Source organism: Mauremys reevesii, linkage group 3, assembly GCF_016161935.1.
Source record: "Mauremys reevesii isolate NIE-2019 linkage group 3, ASM1616193v1, whole genome shotgun sequence".
In the NCBI taxonomy this organism is placed as follows: Eukaryota; Metazoa; Chordata; order Testudines; family Geoemydidae; genus Mauremys; species Mauremys reevesii.
This window is the reverse complement of record NC_052625.1, coordinates 110,904,118-110,930,367: the sequence shown is the minus strand read 5'-3', so window position 1 is coordinate 110,930,367 and position 26,250 is coordinate 110,904,118. Positions and strand designations below refer to the sequence as shown.

Here is a 26,250-nt window from a genome sequence, read left to right as displayed (position 1 = left end):
TTCCTGTCCCAGGGCAGCGGTAGTGAAAGCTCCCTTTTCTCATGGCTTCTGGTAGGTTCACCACACAGGGCATTTGTTCTCAAATGGAAGCCCCAGGAGGCTGCGAAGAGCATTGCCTCCAAGCTACCAGGCTTGCGCTCACTTTTAAAACTACATATCCTTCACTGGCCATGTGTGTTAATTCGTTTGGAAGTCAATTATCATGACTATGCAGAAAGGTACCCAGAGGTAGGGTGAAAAGACCTCTTAAAAGAGGAGACTGGTAATTTCAGGCCGTAGGGGGAAGATCGCATCAGAACTGGGCTGGCATGCTAGTACAGGAAGGTAATATACTTATCGATTCTCAGTGTTTAATCTTTTTCTTCCGTCTTTCCTCAGCAACATTCCAGATCCATTCACTTGAGAGGTGTTGGGAAGATATACCCTGGATAGTCAAGTCATGGGTGTTATATAAGCACCAGAGTACCCATACCAACCAGACAATAGCAAAGAAAATCAATAAAAATAAAATAAAACAAAAAATAAACCTTACCCCTGTTTACTCCAAAAAGGGAGAAGAGCCTGAGGCTCCATGAGGTTCACTAGGGACTTCACTACTGCTATTGATTTTAAAGATTCTAAGAGCTCAGATACCAGGATGATGGGCAGTAGTTAAAAAAAAATTAATAAAAGATAACTATATTCTACTTTCATGCCCCCACTACTCTCCATTGGCTAGTATCTGTGAAGCTTACACGTATATTACTGGATTTATCCATACAGCACACCTGGATGCATCATTATCCCCATTTAACTGATGGGAAACTGATGAGGCACAGAGATTGTGTGACTTGCCCAAGGTAAAACTGAAAGCCTGTGGAAGAGCCAGAAACTGAACCCCAATATTTTGAGTCCCAGACCAGGACCTTATCCACAAAGCCATCCTTCCTCCCTAATGAAATCCCAATCCCAACCCTGTCAAATGAACCTGGATGCTTTAATTACTCCACAAATTGCAATCAGAATAGAGTTACATTTCATACAGTACTGGTAGATTAACTTCCATCCCTCTATGGTTAGGAATATCTCAGAGACTGCAAAGTCTACATTTCTCTTGGAGAAGTGTTACACTCACATAAAGGCAGAATGAAACAGAAAAGAAAAAAAACAGAAAGGTCAGGTATGGCAAAGGGGTACTCCCCTCAGCATAAATAATCCACCTTCCTAATAGGTGGTAGTGCTGTCTACACTAAGGATTAGGTAAATTTACCTATGTAGCTCAGAGGTGTGGATTTTTCACACCCCTGAGTGATATAAGTGGTAGATTTAACTTTTTAGTGTAGACCAGCACTTAGTCACCCAAATAGTCTCATCTGGCCTTTAATTTTCTATTGATAGAAAATAAATTTTAAAATTGAATTATTCTATTTTGTTTGTTTGAATTAGTTTGTATCTGAGTTAGATAACTGTCTGCCAGTCAGATTAAATGGTGTATTAATTTTATGAAAACCAATCAACCACGTACATTTAGCAAATTAGCAACGCCTTGTCTTTAGACTCAAATGAACTGTCCATTAATACAACCATGACCGGCCCTTATGTTTAGCAAAAACATGCCACTAGCATCAACATAGAGCTTCCAGAATAACTCCATATATTGTGAATTGCTGATGTGTGGGATACAAACCAGCAGAACAATTCTAGAAAAGAGGAAGTTAAAAAAAAGCAGTAATAATAAAATAAAAGGTAATGGGTGAAAAAAAACCTGAAAGCTTATTACCTAAATATCAATCAAATCAAAATAATTTAAAACAGAAATAAAGAAGAGAGCCCTTGTGGTCTCTTCCTGTTCCCATTGACATCAATACTAATACTCCCATTGACTTCAGTGATTCAAGAACAGGTGCCTGGAGAGCAAGTCATGTAAAGAGAAAAGTGAAACGATTAATATTTAGATCCTGTTTCTAAGACATGCTGAACACCTACAACAGGCATTAACTTAAACAGAAATTGCAGGTGCTCAGAACCTCTTAGGATTAGGCTCTCACAGCCCAAGAGATCTTAAAAACAGCTAAAGAGATATCGGGTGGGGAGAGAGCAGGGAAGGGTAGGATAGACCAAACGAGGAGATTCCACCAGATTTGGCAAAGTAATTTGTTCCTAGCTGAATCATTTGGACCCCCTTTAAGCAGGTATAGCAAAGAAATATTGACAGATGCTTAAAACTATAGCTATATGAACACTCTGGGAGTCACTAACATTCTGCATCAGATCTAGTGACACAAAGAATGACAAACATACAACTGGCAGAAGAAATAACTATCATTCAGTCTCAAAGGGCTGCCAGAGACACATTAAAGGTTCTCACAGTCCGATTTTATTAGTGTTTGGAACACAAGAATGCAAAGCAATAATTAAAAAATAAACCTGAAAAACTATATTAGACCTTAATATCTTAATCCTGTTTCCATAAAGCAAGACTGAGACTTGAAAATGTCTGAAATTCTTAAAAACCCAGAACAGAGGACAGGATATTACTATAGAGAGACATAAGACAGTACAGGTAATCCTACACAACACAGTGAGTATATGTAAGGTTTCCAAATCTTTTTAGACAACCAGGGAAATGTGGGAATCCCTTTTCAGATGTTTAGGGGCCAGATCTTGAAGTCAGTGTGAGTGACTTTAATGGGAACAGGACTGGGCTCTTAGAATCTCTATACAAAGCTCCATGTACAATCACATGGCGGTAGAAAACATGAAATCAGTATCTACACCTCTGTTTGACTCCCCAATCAGGCCAGAACATATGAAAACAGTCACAATACTCACCACAACTCCATTGAACCCAAGAACTGGACCCTTCTCAGATCATTTCAATACACTCAGCCAACACTGCTGCAGCATCTGAAGCCTCAGACAAAATGCCCAAACTCATAAGAACAAGAAAGCCATACTGAGTCAGACCAAAGGTCTATCTAGCCCAATATCCTGTCTTCCAACAGTGGCCAATGCCAGGTGCCCCAGAGGGAATGAACAGAGCAGGTAATCATCAAGTAATCCATCCTCTGTCACTCATTCCCAGCTTCTGGCAAACAGAGGCTAGGGACACCATCCCTGCTTATCCTAGCTAATAGCCATTAATAGACTATCCTCCATTAATTTATCTAGTTCTTTTTTGAACCCTGTTATAGTCTTGGCCTTCACAACATCCTCTGGCAAAGAGTTCCACAGGTTGTGCATTGTGTGAAGAAATACTTCCTTTTGTTTGTTTTAAACCTACCACCTATTCATTTCATTTGGTGATCACTAGTTCTTGTGTTAAGAGGAATAAATAACACTTCTATATTTACTTTCTCCACACCAGTCATGATTTTACAGCTATCTAAACTCAGATACAAACTAATTCAAACAAACAAAATAGAATAATTAGGTAAATTAGTGTCTGCAAATTAAGTATAACATTGTTTTCCCACTACCCCGTAGTATTGTGAGGCTAAATTAGTTATTGTGGTAACATTAAGGAGAGCTCTGTGTAGCTCAAAAGCTTGTCTCTCCGACCAACAGAAATTGGTCCAGTGAGACTTTATCTCACCCATCTTGTCTAATGTTAGTAAAGCACTTCAAGATCATTGGAAAGAAGGCACTATGGGCCTGATCCAAAATCTAATGATTCTTTCAACTGACTTAAATAGGCTTTGGATCAGGCCCTATAGACGTGCCAAATATTTTTTGACAAAAAAACAAAGTCAATAAGAGCAATTTAAAATCCCCCCCAACGTCCTTCATATTAGCCATTCTTTGAAGTCTTTTCATATTTTGAAAGTGGAAACATTTTTCTTCACAGGGATAAATCAAATTGTAAGCCTTTTCCAATGTAAAATCGGGTGTGGGAGCCTATTTACATTTACCTGTGGTAAATGACTATAAACCATCATCAGAGACTAAAAGATGAAACAGCAGAGCAAATTTAAAACAAAACAGATTAACAAATTAAATTTATGGGATCCTGTATCTCAATTACACTGCTGTTTCTGCTTTTAGATGGAATCTTTTCTCCACAAACTTAAAGAAGCCAAATATTTCTCCTCTCAGAGAACTAGTCAGTGCCTGTTTTCCCTCTTCAGAGCAAAGGTAGCAGCTAATGGGAATGTAATATATATAAATAAAGTTGATTGCATACAACATATACTAATGTGGCAATGTAGTTTTTCCATGTTTAGTTTTAATAAGCTCTGTTATAAATTAATGACACACCCTTTTCCATTCCTCCAGCCAGGCAGAATTTTTTTGGTAAGTTGTTCCAAACTGCAGGAGATTTTCTTTAATATTAAATAGCTTAAACAGTTTTCTGGCAAATTTCCTACTTCCTATTCCCAAGGCAGCTGGGAGCTAGTTTGGTGATGGTGTAAATTAAAATAGTTTTAGGGCCCCTCTAATTTATGCTGGTACTAACAGCCTCGAGGAGACTTCCTGCTGGCTCAGCATTGCTGGACAGTAGAGCTATGTCCAGCCACATCCCTTCCTCCTTGTGTGATATCCTTGGCAGCTCTTTTATGTTGTTGAGGGCCAGGAGTAAGTATTATAGAGTTTGCTATGGTGGCTTTACTCCACCTAGGGACTCCTCTGTGCAACATAAATATCCAGCGGGATTTTTAAGATGGTTTTTTATCCCCTTTGCATCACCAAAGTGGTGCACAAGCATCAAAATCTGTCATGATATAGCTAATTGTGTTGGGGGGAGACTAAATGTATAAAGTTAAAAGGGTAATGAAAGGTGTAATACAATATTTTGAAAAAAGTTTACCTTAATAATCTAGACCAGTGTTTCCCAAACTTGGGACGCCGCTTGTGTAGGGAAAGCCCCTGGAGGACCGGGCCGGTTTGTGTACCTGCCGCGTCCGCAGGTCCGACCAATCGCGGCTCCCACTGGCCGCGGTTCGCTGCTCCAGGCCAATGGGAGCTGCTGGAAGCGGCGGCCAGTACGTCCCATAGCCCGCGCCACTTCCAGCAGCTCCCATTGGCCTGGAACAGTGAACTGTGGCCAGTGGGAGCCACGATTGGTCGGACCTGCAGACGCGGCAGGTACACAAACCGGCCCAGCTTGCCAGGGGCTTTCCCTACACAAGCGGCATCCCAAGTTTGGGAAACACTGATCTAGACACATCACTGCTAGAGCAATACAGTTATTTAGTTAAATCAATGTGCTTCTATTTTTTATTTTCTTGAACTATTCATGCTAATATGTGTATATTATAGCTGTACCAGCTACTGCTGTGCAAGCAGTGGTATGTGCATGGAGGGCTATCAGACCGGTGGCAGCAGTTGGAGGTATTCTGCCTGAGAAGAAAGGCAAAGGAAATGCATCCAGTGTTGCTGTGGAAACATAGACAAGTGCTATACTTATTAAAAGGGTACCTCAGAGTCCAAGATAGTGCAGAATGCAGAAAATGAGTAGGGTGATAAGGCTCTGGGCCTTTTCCCCCAGCCCCGGAAGGATTAAACACCACCCCCACATCTCTTTCAGGCACTACCCCTAGTGCAAGGTTTATTAATTGAAACAAAAAAACTCCAAAGTTACACAAAACAAATACATTACCCTCACCAACCCAGGCTGCAGAGCACAGAGCCAGGCTGGCTGCCCAGACCTCCATCTCTGTCTGCTCCAAGGCGTTATAGGAGTCACACTTGCACCTGCAGTGTCTGAGGTGCAAGTTTGGTGTCTCAGTGAGTTATAGGGATCGCCTGACCTCTTCCCAGCTGGGTCTAATATTCAAACAGGACTGGTTGGCCACAGGCCCCCTGACCCTTAAGGGAACAGACCACCCTGTCACTGCCATGACCTCACTTAAGTACATCCAGCCCTCTCCTTGGGGCACACTACTGCTCCAAACAGCATGATGACGCCCCTGTACCTTGTAGTCAGGATAGTCAAGCAGCAGAGTTCTAGCTGTCCTCTCTGTAATTGAGCAAGGAGGGAAGACATCAGTTCTCTTAGTAGAAGATTTTTTACAGAACTTGAATAATTCTTGTAGCTCATTTCTGACCTTTTTTCCAGTTTTTCACCATCCTTTTTAAAGTATGGACACAGTGCTCCAGTAACAGTCTCACTCCTAGTGCTTTATACACATTAGTAACACCACCTCCCTGCTTCTACTTTATTTTCCTGTGTTGCTACATCCAAAGATTGTGCTGGCTCGCTTTGCTGCCACCTTACCCAGGCAGCTCATGGTTAGTTGGTTATCTGTCACAATCCTAAGTCCCTTTGAGTCACTGCTTTCCAGGATGCAGTCCCTAGCTCCCTACATTCTTTTTCCTTTTAGATGTATGACCTCACGTTTAGCAATATTAAAATGCATGCTGTTCAGTTGAGCCCAGTTTACCAGTCCTGAAGTTAGAGATGTCATTTATGTCAATCAGTGTCAACAGCTGGTCACTTTTTAAATTTAATTTTAGGCATTTTAACTTGTTTGACTGCTTTCTTCTTTTGCCTTATTTTTACCATTGTAATAGTCAGGCTTAGCATTTTAATCTTCCAAGTGCTAATGAAACCTCTCCGCAGTTCCAGCTCTCTGAGGCCAGTTACTAATATCATCCCCATTTTATAAATGGGGACACTGAAGTAGGAAGGAGAAGTGAGTTCCCCAGCTTCAAGGAAGGGCCAGTGTCCGATCCAGAATCTGTAATGGATGCAAATTACTAGACACCTACAGCCATTTACTCATTTTCTTTCTCTCTTGTTATCTGTTGTTGCTCAAACACCCTATTTTCCTTCTTGCATTGGTAGGTTTACCTGCTTTCTGCTTAAGATTCTCTTGTTCTTCAGTTTCTAACTCTTTAGAACCCAGTGTCACTTTTAGTGTTTCTCTTCTACTCTACCAAGACCACTTAGGGATCTGGGGAAAAAATTGGTCCTGCTAGTGAAGGCAGGGGCTGGACTAGATGACCTTTCAAGGTCCCTTCCAGTTCTAGGAGATTAGTATATCTCCAATTATTACCTTAACCACCTATGACCATGTGCCTTCTGAATATTTCAAGTTACTGCAAGTACTTAGGACAGTGAAAGTTGAGTTTTTAGGGATGACCACTGCATGTGGGCCTATACCACCTTTCGGATATGTTAAAGAAAGCATGCCTTCGAGCCAGCAGACAAATGTCTCATGAACATGTATGTAGTTCCTATATTATTCTCCTTTTCACCCATATTTCCTTCCTTCCATAAATGTAATCTGTCCCCCCATTGTCCTTGTATAAAGAAGGGAAAATGTACTGTATAAATACAGTTTTAGAGGAAAAACAAGTGCTTAGTGCAACAGATACTGAACATTTAAAAAAAAATTATAGAATGTTGCCATCCTCAGAGATAAAAAGGAAGTTCCATACTTGTCTGCACTGAAAGGTTTAGCATTGATTTCATCGGTCATGATCCTGCTTCCAATGTACCTTCTTTTCAAATATTCTGGAAACTTTTATGTGACAGACTAATTACATGTTAGACTTAACTTGTCAGTAAGACAGGTGCTGCCAGTGTTGTCCAAGGGATGGAATAACTTATAATTCCTCCTTTCAAATAAAAGCTCTTGTGTGATAAAGCATATAATCTCCTCTGGCTTCTCCAGAAGAGCACATATCCCTAAATTCAACCTCTCTTACTGTTTGTTTAACCTTACTAATTCTAGTGTGTAAATAAGACATGAAAACTCAAATCCAGAGGAAATCTGTAGCTACCTGTCCATAAGTTTTTTTTTAATAAGTAAACACAAGAATCACTGATTGACAATTTTTTTTTTAAAGTAGATGTTCATAAAACCATGTGAAGGCCACATCCTGAAAGGATGTCCTCCAACATCACCTGTTTCCTGAGGAAGAAGGAACCTTTCTGAATGCTGGATTATCTGGGCTGAAGGACACTTGGCTGCAGGGCTCAGAGAGAAGACTCCATGTTCTAGAGGAGAAGGGGTAGAAGTAGGATCCTGGACTTGCTGGAGGATTCTGCCCAAATCCCAAAGAACATTCAAGAGTGGTGAGGAAACAGAGGCAGGGAAATGGGTACAGGTGTTCATTTTGCATGGATCTATACATCTCATGCCATATAAAGTAAAAAGTGATTTTTTAGAAATCTATTTGCAAAATCTTTGACTATTTTCTTCAATTATCACATGTCCTTGAAGGGATAAACTATAAACCAGACTGCCCACATGGGTGGGGCCCTGGGAAAGGGTATGTTTAAGATTTTAGGAAGCTCAGCACTAGTCTTCAGATTGAGGGGTCCAATTTCCAAAAAGGGACACTGAGAAGAATCTGTGCCCAAGAAGTGTGTTGGAAAAGCCAATGACAGTGCCTGGAGCCTATTGAGGTGGAGGGGAGCTTTTATAAAACCAAAACCAAAACAATAGTACATTGACCCTGCATGAATCCAAACACAGAAGCCTGGTGCGTGTGCAACAGGGGAAGCTTGACCAGGGCTGTGACAACATTTTTCTAAAGTAAAAGGAAAAGCAGCTGTCTAATGTTGCAATAAGATCACTGAGGAGGCAGTTGCACTTCTTTAATGTTCACAAGCACAAATGTTTTCCAGTCAGGGCTTAGCTAAGGCCAGAATCTTCCCAGCAAAACTAAACAAATGATTGCTTGTAGGCACACTACCAGTCCAAAGCACGAATACATGCTATTTCAATTCTCAGCAGTGACAGATTTTCTGGTTTAACTGTGGGGTAGAATCTTGCAACCCTCACACAGGTCATCCTTCCCTATGTGATTATACCTATTGAAGAGGCAAGGTGGGTAAGGCAATATCTTTTATTGGACCAACTTCAGGCCTGACCTGAATGGAGCTGTTGTGTGGCTTGAAAGCTTGTCTCTCTCACCTACAGAAGTTAGTAAAATGAGATGACCACACCCACCTTGTGTCTCCAGTATCCTGGGACTGACACAACTACAACAACAGTGCATATGCCTATTGAAATCATCTGGGGATACTTATTTTTGTAGGGAGTGCTGAGTTGAGCCCATATTTAATACTTTGTGGTGGTGATGTGAATTGATTTAGGTCCATGTCCATTGTATAACCCATCAGATGACTAACCACAGAGAATTGCAGGGGGAAGGAAAGAGGAAATTGACTATTTTGCTGGCTGCTGCTGTAACCAAGGCATTACATTCTTCATATATGAGTCATAACATTAAGAGATCTCATTTTGCCAAAACCCTGCAAGGTTGTGGGGAAAGAACCACCTCTTCCCAGAACAGAATTGACTTAGAAGTGCCAGGGCACACACTTATTTTATATAAGAAGCCAATTTAAAAAAAATGCATATCAAGAAGTTATGGCTTCAGATCAGAGTCTGCGTGGTCCCTACCTGTTTGTAATGGGGCTGAGACAAAGGAAACAAGGAGCCTCTCCACTCCCACTCTCTTGCGCGAGGATCGAGTGTGGGGACTTGTCCTTGCTTAGGGCAGTGCAGGAACGGCCATCTCCCATTTCCCAGCACCACAAAAATGAGAGCGAGATACACATGAGGCATATGGTTCCCATCCACTTCCCTCTGTGCTCTTGCCAGTGGAGCAGGCCCTCCTTGCAGTGGAAAGAATCTGCACCCTACAAAAGTAGTGAAATGCTCCCTTTACACAGCCAGAAGCTTCCGGAGGCACTCTGAAAAATGCATGTGCAGCTGCATGCACAATTACTACAACTGCATATGCAAACAGGTATTTCAATTTCAAAATATCCATTGTGCATGCAAATGTAAGCATGAAAATGCAAAAAAGAGTGAGTATGTGTAAGTGGTCCTCTATCCACTTTAAAAAGAGATCCCTAAAAACTGTATGAAATTTTCTGCAAAGGGGCTTTCCATTGTCCTTGACCAAATTGTCCACTTCTCTCTCACTCTTGCGTAGCGTTCTCACTTTTTTAGCTTACACCCACGCTTGGCAGAGTTTGATTTTTTGATAATTTTCACAGATATTGATGAGACAATGTGGGTGAGAAAACATTTTTTAATTAAACCGGACTTCTGTAGGAGAGAGAGAAGTTTTCAGGCTTACACAGAGCTCTTCAGATGGTCCAATAAAAGAGCTCTGTGTGGCTTGAAAGTTTGTCTCTCTCACCAACAGAAGTTGGTCCAATAAAAGATATTACCTCACCCACCTTGTCTCTCGAATATCCTGGAACCAACCCAGCTACACCACCACTGCATACAGGTAATATTGATGTTTATTATTAAAGATTTTTTATTGATTAATATATATATATACGTTAATATCAGTTATAGTTATGGAAAATGGGTGGGGGGGGGAAGAGAATTTAATGACTATAGATGTTGAGATTCCAAAAGTTAAAGCTTTAAACTATTACAACATGAATTGTCAACATCACATGTCAAAATATACAAAGTAAATATCCTTAATTCAAACTCGGCCTGTCTGCAAATTTAGGTAATTGATGGAAATATTTTTTGTTGATTTGTTTGTAGGGGGGTGAAAATTACATTTATCAACATTTACAGATAAAAATCTAATCCTTCCAAGCCTGCTTACAGTCCAGAGAGGCTGCATTTCATCGGCCATGTGTGATAATATAGCTTGTGAAGTATCTTGGAGACAACAGACTAAGTAAAGTAGTTCACGCAGTACACTGTGGACAGAGTAGAATCTGTCATTTATCTCATGCCGTGAATGAGCTTCCCTAAGCTACAGCATTTAGAAACCAGTTGCAAGAGCGTGCAAAGACCCTACACTGGGCCAGTGCAGGAGGAGGTAATGGCTTAGAGGCAGGAGGGTAAATTCTTGGCTCCACTGAAAGAAATGGGAGTTTTGCCACAGATTTCAGTGGGACCAGGATTTCACCGAGGTACTTACATCTGCTTTATCCTACAACACCTACCAGAAGTGTCAGTCCTGGAGGAAGGTCCACCCAGCTGCAGTTAGTAATCAGGAAGGCAGAAAGGCAAGCCTTGGAGGTGGCTGCCCTATCCCGGGGAACACACATCACTAGAGAGAGTGTGTTTGATTCAAAAGGCCTGGGGGTTAGAGTCAGCAAGCGGGACAAGATGCTTTCCTGGAAAATGGAAGTGTCCATCAACAGACTGACCATTTGGTGAGTGGGACAGACTGTCCAGCTCTCCCTGAGGAAAAAGGACTAGATATGGACTAGATGGATTTCTCCCCCCGCCCCACTCCAGAGCAGATACCAGTTTGGTTGCTCAAGTTGGGCACTGGTACCTTAATTGTTTCAGTAGAGGTTTTCCCCCCCATCTTGGGAGGAGTGTGTTTTTGGGCTGCAGCTTTGGACAACTGGCACTCTACTGCCATGACACCTGCACACCAACCCAGACCGGTTCACATCTTTGCTTTACCCAGTTAGTTTGTGTATTTTATTCCATTGCTCACAGCATACATTCTAGCATCTATCAAGAGCAAATTAGTATTATTAGTACTTTAACAACTTGCAAGCTCTTACAGTACTGTTCAGAACAGTATGAAGTTATTCCCTAGTACAAATTCACAGAGAAGAGTTTAACTCTGTTTACCCAGAGAGACAGAGGCAGAATTGGAGGGCCAAGACTGAGATACAAGAAAAGGTGATTAAGAAACAAGAGGAGTACAAAAATAAAGAGTACAAACCAATACTTCCGTGTCTTGGTCAACACACCAATGATGCTGTCAGAGCTTAACAAATAAATAAGAGGCCCATGATGTTTTTGATTTGATGTAATTTGGTTAGGTTAAATAAATGGATTTTGGGACTAATATATTTTGCCTTATTGGGTAAGCAGACTCTGAAATAAATTGGTTTCTTGGAGTTGAAGTGGTTGTCATTAGCCCAGTCCTCTTAATGCTACCATATGCCTCTAGCACTATTTAAGTCCCTATAACATTTTAATCTTTTCAATTAGAAGGTATGTCTGTCATACAGCAAGGACATAAGCAAGAGAGAAGTCAGGAAGAGTTCAGGGAACTGAGCCCTCTTCTGGGATCATAAGATAAATGATTACACCAGAAAACTAAAGCCTTTTCGGATGCACATGAAATACAATATGCAGAAATGCTATTGTGGTTTTCCTCTCTGAACCATAAAAATACAACTTCAAGTATATTTTCTGGCTGCAGAAAAGGGTGGCCTTTCAAGACCATTCAGAAAGGGTAATTGTCAACATTTGATTCATATCTAATGGACAACATTCAGTCACTGTTCTGTGCACTAATCAACATCCCATAGTGTTATATGGGAGCTTCTGGAGCCACATGCAGTTTCTAGACACTTTATTTTAAAGAAAAGTGGAAACAAGCAAACAAAAACTACTAGAAGATTGCTTCCTCTCTCCCCCCTCCCCAAATAGTTGTCCTCTTTTATTTAGTCGTGTGGTCTTTACTGAATATGTCTGGGGTTTCAGAGCCCTCCTGGTTTAGGCATATGGTTTAAAAATATTATTTAAACATTTTTATCTAACACTGGCTTTGTAAGTGCGTGAATGACAAAATTAATCTGCTAGCTTTTTTCTTCTGAAATATGTTCTGCCTGGATCTTTCAAGCTCCTTTAAATCAACTAGAGTTATTATAAAAGTTGCAAGGGGAGGGGAAGAATAAGTTTTGAGATCTAGTTTACATTCAAGTATTAATACTCAGGAGTTTTATCTGGAGACAGGGGAGAACCTCCAGAGTGTTTTACAAACCAAACTGGCACAAATTCCCCAGATAGCTCTTCCCTTCAATACATAACACTCCACTTAAATTGGCCTCTTTAATCTCAGTTCAGTCTTAAAAAAAAAAAATCCTTTAAACCCAAAAGTAGTATAACACAAAATCCCCAAGCTAGTCAAAACAAGTTTTGTCTTTTGCTGACGCTGGAATTTTAAGAGAAGCTAAAACACTGTATGGGAAGCAATTCCTGTCACATACAGTCATGTATACATCAAAGAAAAAGAAAAATATTGGAAAAAGATTAAGGAAAAAATCTTAAGGGCCCAACCTTGGCATTGGGAGCTGCAGAATCCCTGGGAGGCAACAGATAGAGAAAATCTCAACCTCCTATGAAAGCAATTTCAATACTACTTTGCTGGCATTGCTACGCATACAGCTACCCAGGAGCTCAAGCTAATTAGCTGTTTACTTCCCTGCACCCCAGCTCCAGCTCCTCAAGACATTCAGTCTCTCCCAGTATTCTCATTCAGGACCACTCAGTAGGCAGGAGTTGCAGTGACTTTAGGGCTGGAGTAACTACCTTCTTTTGTGGACTGAGCAACTGACCAGGCTTTGAAGTCAAAAGAGAATGCTGTCCACCTCTTCCTCTGCTCAATCATGGGCAATTCCTGATGGGGCTTCCATGTAGTTGGTTGAGGAATCTTTTTTTTTTGGTTGGAAATGCGGATTTATCAAAAACAGAACTTTTTGCAGGGGCTTATCCATGTAGACAACATTTTTATTGGGAAGGTTGCTCAAGTCCAGGATGGAAATACTGGTCAAAATGAGAGAATGACACCAGAATAGCCAATAGCTAAATCACAGCAATGCAATTGTTCTTGAGACACTTATAGAACACTTGTTACACTCCTTATCAAATACCATTCAACCACCACTGCTTGGATGAAATGAGGGAAAACCATGACTGTAAATCACTATAGTTTGAGTGGAGAAACGATGAGAAGTAACAGAAAAACAAAATGCCTCTGGCAATTTTCAGAATTAAATTGCCTTGTTTCTTTCCACCTGCAAAGATAAGTTAAAGCAATATGATCATTTAAAAAAGGCTAATGTGTAATACTGTGTTGCACTAACAAGCCTTTGATGCTAGATAGATTCTCTGATTTAAAAAAAAATGTTTACTATCATTAGCAGATTCTGACCTCTCCCAAACAAATAGCTTTCTCTACTGAATTTTTACACATCTGCAAGTTTTATTCATACATATATAGACATATACATATATAGACATATATATGATTGACATTCACAATCACTCTACCGTCTCTTCTGCAAAACATTGCACCCTTGCATATGGAGATCAGAACACATCCTGCTGCATTTCCAACCCCAGTACCTTCACATTATTTTAACAGCAGTTAGAAATATTATTGCAAGATGGGAAAGCACCATGTGCATGACGCTGTACACTCTGAAATGGACACAAACAGCCAGCACCTCACTAATAGAAAAGCTTATAACCAATGATATAAGGAAGAAAATTATGACAAAATTGGGTCCTTTTAGGATGACCTATTTGAAGACGTTACACGTTCCTCTCCACCTTTTAAGTCAGAATTTTGTTAGAGTTACGGACAGCTCTAGTTACAGCTTTTGTACACTTACCTTTATTCAAACATTGTATGACCTGCCCATCTTCAATGAAAAAGAAGTAAAGAAGAAGAACACTTAAATATTTGCATTCTTACACTCTGAAAATGGTTGCAGTTTTTAGGGCACTGTTTGCTTTTGTGGTATGTCTTGGGCCTTGTTTTCAAGGAAATTGAGTGGCACAGCTAATGATAATTAAGTGATTCTGCAATAGCTCTTCCAGAAAAGCTCCCTATGTGGGCATTCTATTCCAGAATAAAATTCACTAACTCTGGAGTAATTACCTATTCTGTAATAGCCATACTAGTCAATTTCCCCATGTAGACAAGGTGTTACACTTTAGGTGACATATTAAGATTCAATTTCAAACTCACTGAGGAGGCATTGTGCCTGCCTTTGTTTGCACTGCACTGAACACATTGTGGATACTATCAGAATGTAAATGTGCAAGTGAGAAATAAGGCTGGTATTGGATGGGTACATGTACCCTGTGTGCACACGTGGGTATACACACACTCCCCACCTGGTCATTAAGTTAATGCTTGCTAGCCCCTGAAGTGTTTTAATGAAAATGCTAAACAAGCGGACTTCAGAACACAAAACTTGTTCTCTAGCACACTTCAGAACAGCTCTAGAAGATTGCTATTTCCAATGCCATTAGCAGCTGGGGATATAAATCTGATTACTAACCCCCCTCACCCACTGGACTAAAAACAGTTTAAAATGCTTAAACAATTCCTTTGATGGCCAATTTCCAGCCCACCCTTCAGTTTCTGAAACACTGACATTCCAATATATTTGCTGACTTTATGCACAAAGTAAGGGGGCCTGCCAGAAAAGACTGTTGGATAAATTAGTTTGCAGATACTGTTTAATACTAAGAACAATTTCCAAGAAGGAAAAAAAAACTTCACAGAAACCTGTGGCCATGTGACTGTCACCGTCTTTGAAAAAGCAGGAAAGAAAAGAAGCTCTCCTGGTGTGTGGTTAAGATAACTACAGAGGAACTATTCTTACAAGGGTTCATCAGTGAAACTGAAATGTGCTTTGATTGCCTTTTTTTTTTTGCCTTGCTAATCTGACATGTTGATGCATAATTCAGAACAATGAACGTCTGTGTTCTAGAAGACACAGTCTCACATACATCCTATCCAGATGTTTTGTTAGGTTGTTAATAGATAATCAAAGCTTTCTTTCAGTACTTGGGGATTACATTTTATATATAGTCAAGAGCTATGTCTATATTTGGAAAAAGATTAGGAAAAAGTAGCTCCATTAGAATTTCTCTTGTTTAAAGTGATTGCTGATAGACACCTAAATCGGTGTGCCTTCCATCATCAAATTGCTTTAAAACATTCTCCTCCTCCTGTTGATAAGGTCAATTATTGCTCCTAATAAATACAAGGAAGTGGTGTTAGTGGGGTCTAAGAATTGTTCTTAGCTCCCAAACCAAATAGGGGAGCTGAAGGGTATGCTTGTGTTCATTTTTAAATAAAGTCTTGTTGAATTGAATCGAAGACCCCTGATTCTGCCCGATATCTGACTCATTTGGTTATTATTGGGAACAACAAAAATCCCAACAGCGGCCACAGGGAGCTGAGGGGCTCCATGCCTGCAGACACTCCAGATAAACAAAACGACAATGTATTAGATATTCAATTCAATGATTCCACAGAGCAGGGATTGGCAACCTTTGGTACACTGCTCGCCAGGATAAGCACCCTGGTGGGCCAGGCTGGTTTGTTTACCTACTGCGTCCGTAGGTTCAGCCGATCGCGGCTCCCACTGGGTGTGGTTAGCCACTCCAGGCCAATGGGGGTGGCGGGAACTGGCGGCCAGCAGATCCCTCCGCCTGCGCCACTTTCTGCAGCCCCCCATTGGCCTGGAGCAGCAAACCTGCGGACGCAGCAGGTAAACAAACTGGCCCGGCCCGCCAGGGTGCTTACCCTGGTGAGCCGTGTGCCAAAATGTTGCCAATCCCTGCCATAGAGTTTAAAATAATCAAATTTTGGTGTAGACCCATTTATAAGCTGACCCCCCCTCTTTGATGCATCACTTTTTTACCAAAAATATTCGGCTTATGGATGAGTATATTCGGTATATGCATAAATATTTGTACTGGGATTTAGCTGCTTATACCATGCCAATCTCCACTGTATCCAAACTGAAAGAGCAAACTATCTAGTTTGAGCTTGTGCAGCAACATAATTTTCAACTAAACTCCAATTGCAAGTCCAAGTTCTGCCCTCAGTTACACCCACACACTCCCTTTGAAGGCAATGAGTTTGCACAGGTGTAACTGATGGCAATATGTGCCTGCAGAATTTTCAATACCAGGGAGTGGCGGGTGAAGGAGTGAGTCACAAGACGGAGGGGAAAGAAGAAAGCTACTTTCAGATCCTAAATTTGTATTTACAGTTCTGACATTTAGGGAACCACAAGTATTTTTGTTGTTTTTACTTACTGTAGCCAAGTAAATGTGTAACAAACCCACAGTGATATTGGTAAAGAGTCACCATACTCAATTCTAACCAAGATTGCAAATGAACAAAGAAATTGGCCTAAATTTTTTTTAGAAAAGCTTTTATAAAAAAACTTCTAAGACCAACAGAAGCGTTCCCACAATTAAAGAGATTCCAATCGCCCCACCCAAAAAATAAAATAAAAAGCCACAGTTTTTAAATAAAAGAACATACCCTGGAGTGTTTGAAACTCAAACACTCAGCACTAAGAACCTAACATTAAAGCTTATTTCTTTCAAAATTTAGGACACATCTATAGGTGCCCATCCTGTAATTCTGGGCTCCTATCCGATATATTTAAAATTACAAAACTGGTAATGAATATATCCTCCTGAACAGCCAGCCTTCAGAAAGAGGTGAAAACCTTGACCTTAATTTCCATTGTCCAATGTTGGGTCTTGACCCTGCAATCTGATACATCTGGTTGAACTCTTATACACATGGAGTCCCATTTAAGTTGAACGGGCCCACACACACGTTTGAAGTCCTTGTGTGGACCAGATTGCATATTTGCAGCTTACAGTTTGAGTTTGTCCCCTTTTAAATGAGCTTTAATCATTTGGTGAGTGATGTGTGCTGGTACAGAAGAAAAAAAAAAACACATTCTGAAAAACCCTCACTTTTAAAAACCATCATCTTTATTTTGGCTTCATGGTTACAATTTTAAGTCCATAGATACTTACAGTTAAATGATTCTCAATTGGTAAATCTCCGCTTGTTATGTAAACAGTGCATTCTCTAGCAAACTGCTGTACAAGAACTTTATAAAATACAGATTAAGTGACATTTTCATCTGCACAATATTCTTGATTAGTGCACTAGCATAACATCAATTACAAAGGCAAATACCTTTCTAATTATGGATTAGTATAAAATGGCACAAAAAGGAAAAAAAACTGGAAAGCTGTAAGCATGGCCAAGCTTCTGAACAAGCTGAGTCAGGTCAACTGATTGGCATTTGGAAGTAGAGATCTTAATCAGTCATGGACACTAAATTTAACTATTAGTCCTCCTCTCTCTGACTGCATAAGAAACAAATACATTTTTTACAAACTGGGGTCTGTACTGTTCAAAAGTATTTATACCATAACAGCAGGTTCAGATCACTGGAGTTCAAGTGCAATTAGGAAACTACAAATTTTCATACTCCCAATATCATACTTTAGAGTCCACAACTAAAATTAGACCCAGATTTTCAGCCAAACATGTTTAATTGTGCATAATCATTTATCAACACTTATTTTAGGCATGAAAATACCAGATGTGTGTGCATAAGTTAGGTGCACGAATGCTAATTAAAATATGGCCCAAAGTCTCATTTCTAAATTTAAGAGTTTAATCAAAAAGCCTATATTAATAAATTGCCATCCATTTTAACTTATAAAATAGGCTTTGCCTGGCACACAGATACCTACTGCCAGATAAAGACAAATGAAATCTATGAAAGATTTCCTAGTCAATCAGAAACGGAACACCTAATCCAAAGGCTTCAATAGTGAAGGATAGTTTTCTGACGTCAACATGGTTTTATGTTATAATCTTGAATAATCTACAGGAGACAGTGAGTGGGGAAGACCTATTCACCAGTTTAAAAACAATTTGTGACAATAAGTGTGTTGTCCCAATTAGAATAAGGAGTTCAGAAAAGTCTGTTTTGATTTGGCAACACTTAGAAATATCAAAGCAAATTATGCCCCACTTTATCAAAAATTCTGATTAGCCCGAAATATTTAGAGGTGTTTATTTAATAAGTTTACCTACGAAAAGTAAGTTTATAAAGCTGACTGATTGGCTGTACTGGCAAGACAACAATCTCAAATCCAAGAATGGAAGGAAGTTATACCAACTAGTGGTACCAACAGTCATTTCTCAGGTTTTAAAAACAGCAACGGTGATAAAGTATAGAACCATCATTTACTGAACAGCTTCAGAAGCAGACAAAAATGATTGTAGGAGTTTTCTTGCATAATTTAAATAATGCTCTTTCAACAGTCTTATTTCACAGATGCCCATATGATGAGTCCAAGAACCACTGCTCCAATGACAAGTACAAGAATGATGATACACATTTTCTTCCGTGACTTGCGCTGTTAATACAAAAATTTGATTGTTGTGCAGTGTTCAGAACTACTTAGCAACTGCTTCTGTGGTTCTGTTATTTACACAATCTAAATGAGCTGTGTACTTAAAAAAAGACAATTAAGACAGTAAATGGTTAACAGGCAAAAGTCATTCAGGAAACAAACAATAAAAGTTATACCTTCACTCCTTAGATTTCAAGGGTATTTGGAATTCACATTGGAAAAATACATTCTTCCTGGCATCTCACAGGAAATGTAATGAGTATATAGGTTGTGGTTTTTTTGTCTGTAAGGGGAGGGATCAGCCATTACAGGTAATGTCTGGCTTTACTCTCACAGCTCTGAACTGGAGGGAACACACTTAGTTGCTCTGTGGGGATGGCACATATGCAATATGCTCAGTACTAGGGAGCTGCGAGAGGCTTGAGCATACTCAGCAAGGATGGAATTAGATTTCAGCTGCTAAAAAAAAAGTCTCTACTGAGTATGTAGAAACTGAGGTTTTTCAAAAGCGTATAACTTGGCCAAATTTGCATGGATTTTCACAGGGATGACAAAGACCATTCCTCAGCCAAATTTCAAGTCCCTCTCCAAAATCCATGGGATGTTAAAACTTTTCAAATAAAAAGGTCACCAGAAGTTTTTAGCATGGGCAAAAATTATGTATTTTCCTCTGTATTGCCTCATTCTTTGAAATAGATCAATCATTTTGGCTGAAGTTTTCAAAAAAAAAATTTAGCCTGGCAGACACTGGAATGGAAAATTTTATCTCAAATGGTTAAAGTTTGGAGAAAAACAAAAACAAAACTAAAAACTTATAAGCAACTGAAAACAGGGTCTTATAATGGGAACTGTTGGGCAATCTTAATAAGTGGTGCTACCAGCCCTGCCTATATTTTACTAAAAAGTTGGCCACCTTATTTTGTCCCTTACAAGCCAGCAGACAAATTTAGGTTTAGTAAATTTTCCCCATTGATTCGTTTGCCTGGCTATAACTGCAATATGTATAAGACTTTAAACGAGAAGGCCAACTTCAACAGAGAAGTTTTCAAGGAAGAGGATGTATTACCAATAAGATTATCTCTAACACAGGCCAAAATTTAAGACTCTCTAAATAGACTTTTTTTTTTTTTTAAATATAAAAAAAAAAGTCTTCACAGGTTTCTAAAACTTTGCTCTTTCATTTTATTTTTTAAGTCAGTGAACATGGCAGAACTGGAAAGCAAAGTCTTCTATGCACAGAAGAGATTTATGCAGCCTGAGCAGCAGCACAAAACTTCCCTATACTGCCCTACCGAACCCCAACCCTGACTTAGGGAAATTACAACACAAAAGGATAGGTTCATTCTCCATGCCCATTCAACTGAGATGGATAGGCCAGAAGCCCAGTGCCTTTCTTTCACCAACTGAAGCAGCGTGGCAGACACCCCCCGCCCTCCACACACACACACCCACCCACCTCTGCTGCCCTATTTTGGAGGTCATAGAAAAAAAAAAAAAAAAAAAAAGACATCCTCCTTGAGGACACTACTGTCTCCTGCCCCCAGTGTCCCATGCAAGCTTTATATTTGGGATGTGGCTGGCCAGAGGAAAGACAAATACAATGTAATGTGCCTCAGAACCTTGAGCTTCAATACTGGAATTGCTTTGGATGAAGCATTTGCCATTTTGTAGCTAGAGCCCTTTGTGTTGTGGACTAACAGGCCTCATTTGCCCAAGAACAGGTCAAGCGTGGGAAAAAGCTCTCTATCCCGACTGACTCTCTTCCAGAAGGTGAATGTTAGCAAGCAAGGGCATGGTCCTGATGGGGCATCAGTTCCCGGTAGTCTTTGATGAAAATTATGCAGTGAATAATCTGTGTTATGGGTGGATATCTGTAGGTCTACTCTACCTCAAGGCTTCTAGATCTCATCATCAGGTCCAAAAATTTAAAAAACAACAAAAACAAACCTACCATGCATTGGAGAGAATCTCTTTTGGACTCAGAGACCTCTCTACAGAAAGCAAAGCAGTCAAAAGCTCTGCATTCTTCTGGGCCTCTCTCCTTTGAGTCCCTTTCACAAAGGAGGGAAGCAAAAGTGCCTCGATAGACAGACCGACCGAACCGAACCAAACCAGGCCAATTGGGTACAGCAAAGTAGTAGAAGGCAGAAATACTGGCCACTGGATAAGCAATTTTCTGTTCCCTGCCTGACCAGAGCAGGGGCTGCTCCAGGCTATGGTGGACACATGACTCCAATTAGTGTGCAAAGAGTCAGTTGAAGCTATTAGGCTAACGAGAACACTTGACTCCAATTAACCTGATAAGAGTCAGGTGAGGCTGTTAAGCACCTGACTTTAATTAAGGCCCCTCTGATACTATAAAAGGGCTCACTCTGGTCAGGCCAAAGGGAGCCAGGGAACCAGAGGAGAGAAAGTGCGGCTGAAGGGCTGGGTAATGAAGACACCCATAAGTCACTGGAATGGGAGCCCCAAGGTAAGGGTGAAAAAGGCATTAAGTGAGAGAAGCGGGAGAGCTGTGGGGAAGTGGCCCAGGGAAATGTAGCAACTCTGGCAGTGAAAGGTCAGCTACCAACAGCTGCTGCCATTAGGGTCCCTGGGTTTGAACCCGGAGTAGAGGGCGGGCCTGGGTTCCCCGCAACCTGCCACTACAGAAATACGTCCTGGGAGGGGAAGACAGGCCCGTCAGTACAGGAGGCTAAACTCTTCTGGAATAAGTCCATAGGGACAGAGACTGTGGGAGTTCTCTCACCAACCTCCTTGCTGGCTTATGATGAAAAGGGCTCAGTAGACTGTAACTCTGGTCCTAGAGAGAGAAGGGCTATGTGGAGGGTCACAGTGAGCCACTGCGGCTAGCATAAACCGCCTGGAAGCACGGGACCTACATGGACAAGGTCGGAGCTCTCCAGAAAAAAAAATATATATATATAAGAAGCCCTCTTTCACATTGAGCAGAGGGTTGGACTAGATGACCTCCTCAGGTCCCTTCCAACTCTATGATTCTATTAATCCTTCCCTGACTGCACTGGCAAGGAGAAGGTCAGTTTTGATGGTTTTCCATAGTATAGACACAAGCCAGCTAATTTCACATAAGGCTGCTAAACTTTCAGAGGGCATTGACTTATTGTTACTACCAACCTGGGCTGAATTTGGAAGAGTGACCCAGAGATGCTATCCTATACCAGTCTTGGGTCTTTGAGTAAGTCTCCAAACCATTAAAACAATAAGGAAGAATTAAATTACCATAATAAAAATTAAGACAAACAACTGAAAGGGACAATTATTGATAGATGACTGGCAGTTTGCACTGATATTACCTGGTAGTCTGCTGCTCTTGATAGCTGCTGGTTTCCTTGCTGGACATGTACGTCAGCATTTTCTACGTTTGCTTCTATGCTGTCTTTTTAAAAGAAAAAAGAGAGTCATTTTCTCAATTAAAGCCTGATGTAATAAAAGCCTCATATGTTTGCCACTGTTACTAATTAAAATTACAGCTGCTGCAGTTCTGATCTTCCACATTCCCAGAGCAGATATTTACTCTCATAACATTAAATCCCAACAAGACTACCCCTAAAATTTCTATGTACCATTGGATCAGATAAAGTATCTACTGCAAGACAAAACCACCACCCTCCTCATGGTATTTATTTTCATCTTACTTTCCTGAATAAAAAGTTGTTAAATCTTTATCCCCTAAAGAGCATTCAAACTAACTTTGATCAACACAGAAGATAAAACACTCAGATACACAGAGCAAAGTGCAAGAACAATCACTTTTGACTTTCATTTGCCATCACTAACACACAAACTTTATCCTATTGCATTTTGGAAGTTTCCTCCTTTGTCATTTTCTCTATATATACTGCAACAGTGACGAGGCTAATTTCTGAAGCACCCAAAGTATTCCAAGGTTGACTTTCAGATATCATAACTTCCAAGTTCAGGTATTTTAGAAGTGGAGGGTTGGCTTTGGACATGAACCACTAAGGATAGTTTCTCAGGAAGCTGGTGTTTGAGAATAAATGAGAGAGAGATGAAGAGCACCTACTGTTCGGAGAAAGACATGAAAGAAAAGTGGTGATAGATAGATGAAATGAGTGACCCAGAACTTTAAGAATATCACTTGGTACGAAATTCAATTGATGAAACTTTTATTTGAAAGTTTTGGTGGATCAGTAATTATTGAGAGAAGGTTCTGTGGGCACAAAACCAATCATAGCCAGTCTGTGAATGTTGGTTAAAGTGTTATTTAGTTGTATTCTGAGAAAATGGTGTGTGCTTAAATTTGCATTTATTGATGTAATTAAGGGCTTACCCAAGGTAATTTACTGGCATTATCAAACCAAGATAATGACACCAGTGCAACTCCCTGTGTAGATCTTTTTTGGAACATCTGTGTCTGTTTTTTGGTTTAGCTTACGGCAGGTCTACACTATGGGGCTCAGTCGACCTCCGTTATGCAACTCCAGTTATGCGAATAACGCAGCTGGAGTAGACGTAGCTTAGACCTTATGCAGTGTCTACACCGCACTGGGTCAACAGCAGAGTTCCTCCCATCGACTTACCTTATGCTTCTCGTTCTGGTGGAGTGCCAGAGTCAACAGGAGTGATCAGCAGTCAGTTTAGCAGGTCTTCACTAGACCTGCTAAATTGACCCACAATAGATCGATCACCGCACCCGGTAAAGTGGAGAGAAGCCCTTAATTTGCTTTGCCCAACATAAAGAACCAAGGAAATAACTTTCCTATTGTTTCCCCCAAGTTTCTTTATACTTTGCATTTTTTCCTCATGTTAGGTTGGTAATTCACTCAAATGGGGAGCAAAAGACATTTTACAAAAATAAGAAAAGTGCAATTAAACTCACAAAAATTGGAAGCAAAACTCAAAATGAAGGCATAGAACCTGAAACTACGTTTAAAGCCATTTTCCCCCAAGTGTACTGAATTTCCAGATTGCTTTAACAGATCATCCAACAATCTCTGCCGATATAGAACACAACAGGTTAGAACCTCAAGTAACTTAAATACAGTCAGCAGAGAAGGTGCTCAAAAAAGCTCCATCAAAAACAAATCTTAACTTGCTAGCTTCTGGAGAATCATGATTTTGTGGTTTAAAATTAAGATCCAAGCATTATACTGCACGATGAATACTGTTCCCCCACCCCCAAATTTCATGTAAATTTTCTAAAATGTTTTAAGGATCTGTGCTTACCTATCACATCTCCTTGTTCATGAATCATCATTCCTAAATCTTTAAATATTTCATTGATGTCCATAATATCTGCCTGCAAGAGAAAATAATTTAAAAACAATTAGCAAATATCATGGGAAACTCCTGTAGCTGGCTAAGCATTGTGCATTATTTCAGACTAGATAGCTATAGTTTCCTGCACCAAGAAGCTAATATAAATTATTTTGCAAGATCAAGTTTTAATTTGGATTAAAAGAATACTATCATTCATCTAAATATCCAAAATCAGTTGCACTGTACATCCTACTAGTGTAAGAGGCCAATTTCTAAGGTCTTGTCTACACACAAACTTGCAATGGCTTAACTAAAGGTGTTCTTAAACTAGTTTAGGGCTTGTCTAGCCAGATAGTTAATGCACAGCAAGTTGGGGTGGAAATCTAGAGTGCTATAGTCTGCTGCATGCTCACTCTCCATATAAACATGGCCTGAGTTAAACTAGTGCAAAATTCCATGTAAAACACAATTCTGTCAGTTTAAGAGTAGCTTATGTCAAAAAGGCTTAAATAATTGTAGTGACTTAAACCAAACTGAAATAAGTATCTTCCCATAAGGTTTTGCAGCAGTTTAACCATGTCTGTTTAAAATTAAAAACTTGTGACTCTTATTATTGACTAGCCCTTAGTTACCAAAAAACAGTTTCATCCAGTAGAGGGCAGTGGCACATACGCTATTAACTATTACAACATGGTTATGATAAGGTGACATGTCACCTTCTTGTTTTGCTCACACTTCCTATTTATCCACCTCTGTTTAGTTTACCCACAAAAGTAAGTTCTTATACAATCAGTACTGCAAAGCCTATAAAGAAAAGACGACTGGATTCTATTTGTCTCATGTGTCAGTAAAATTGCCTGTTAAAAGGTCCAGTTCCAGATTCTTAATTGCTGGTAAAGTTTGTTGGAGCGCAAAATATATAATTTCAGTCAGTCTGGAATCCATCATTCATTTCCACTGGTATTTTAAAAGTCAGTTACTTTTTCAGAACCCACAACAGCCACAATGTCATTAATCCATAAAACTTACATTTCTGAGTCATTTAATATGTTCATTAGTACTTATTTTGTTTTAAAATATTGGAATTTTCTCTGCCTCTCCCATCCAAGTTTTTTTGTTTTGCTATTGGTAGATGAATGCACAGTCCTCGAGCATTTGTTCAATTCCCGAAAAATTTAGTCATTACTGGAGTCAATATTTCATATGCACAACTATTGGTACTTTATATGCATATGTAGTACAAAAAGGAGTTACCCATTTTTATTACATTTAATATGTTTATCCTGCATTTCCAGACAATGATATTAAAGGCAACTGATACCAGGAAAAACTGAAAAATACCCCACCTGGAAAATTCTGTAGAGGGGATATTTTGCATTTTATTTAAAATTTGCCTTTGAACATGGACATGACTAGGATGGACTTAATGGAGGAACAAGCCATGGACAAGAATGAATGGCAATACTGTGCTAAACTGCATGGTCTGTAAAGATGCTTTGGGATAAAGAGAAGTCTTTGGAAAAAACAGTTCTAGGGATATTTGCATGAAAACCCAAGTTCTATCTTACTTGGTAGTCACATGGGTGGCTATTTATTCTTCAAGTAAAGTCAGGAGAGCTTAGTAGACCATGACACTGCGTAATAGAACAGTGAAAAGTGGTTTTCGTGTAGGAAATTCCACATGCAGTTCTTTACCTGCTGCATAAAAGCTATTTCTGCATGAAAAAAATATTTTCTAACCTTTGATGATGGATTCCTCCCACTAATGCTAATGCCTGCTGCTTTAGGAAGCATCAGAAAAATATTCTCAAGTTTGTTCTAATGCTGCACATAGCAGCACTGCTTACCTCAAGCTGCCTGATGGAGGACTCTCTCTCCTCAATAAGACGGAGATCATCTTCTGTAATATCTTCATCTTGCACTTGTGCTTGAGGTTGACTGTAAAATAAATAAATAAAATAAAATACTCAGACCGCCTGAACTCAATTTATACATAAGGTTGAAATACACTTCATGTTAAAAAGACTAAAGTACAGACAATACACACATGATGTTTTTACCTTTGCAAAAATATATGTACTGCTGATGTGAAAGGCCTGAATCCTCAGGCCCTCAATAAAGAAAGTTATACAAG

The 26,250-nt window shown here is 39.9% G+C and overlaps 1 protein-coding gene across 1 annotated transcript in view; it reads right to left on the bottom strand.

Moving 5' to 3' along the window:
* Positions 1-17,407: 17,407 nt before the first annotated feature.
* Positions 17,408-26,250, bottom strand: part of STX7 (syntaxin 7) — a 42,763-nt gene continuing 33,920 nt past the window's right edge. The window contains exons 7-10 of the mRNA XM_039532076.1: positions 25,964-26,054; positions 24,084-24,156; positions 22,190-22,272; positions 17,408-18,878 (exon numbers count right to left, since the gene is read on the bottom strand). Of these exons, the coding sequence (XP_039388010.1) occupies positions 18,786-18,878; positions 22,190-22,272; positions 24,084-24,156; positions 25,964-26,054 (340 nt within the window). The 3' untranslated portion in view covers positions 17,408-18,785. The remainder of the gene's footprint in view (positions 18,879-22,189; positions 22,273-24,083; positions 24,157-25,963; positions 26,055-26,250) is intronic.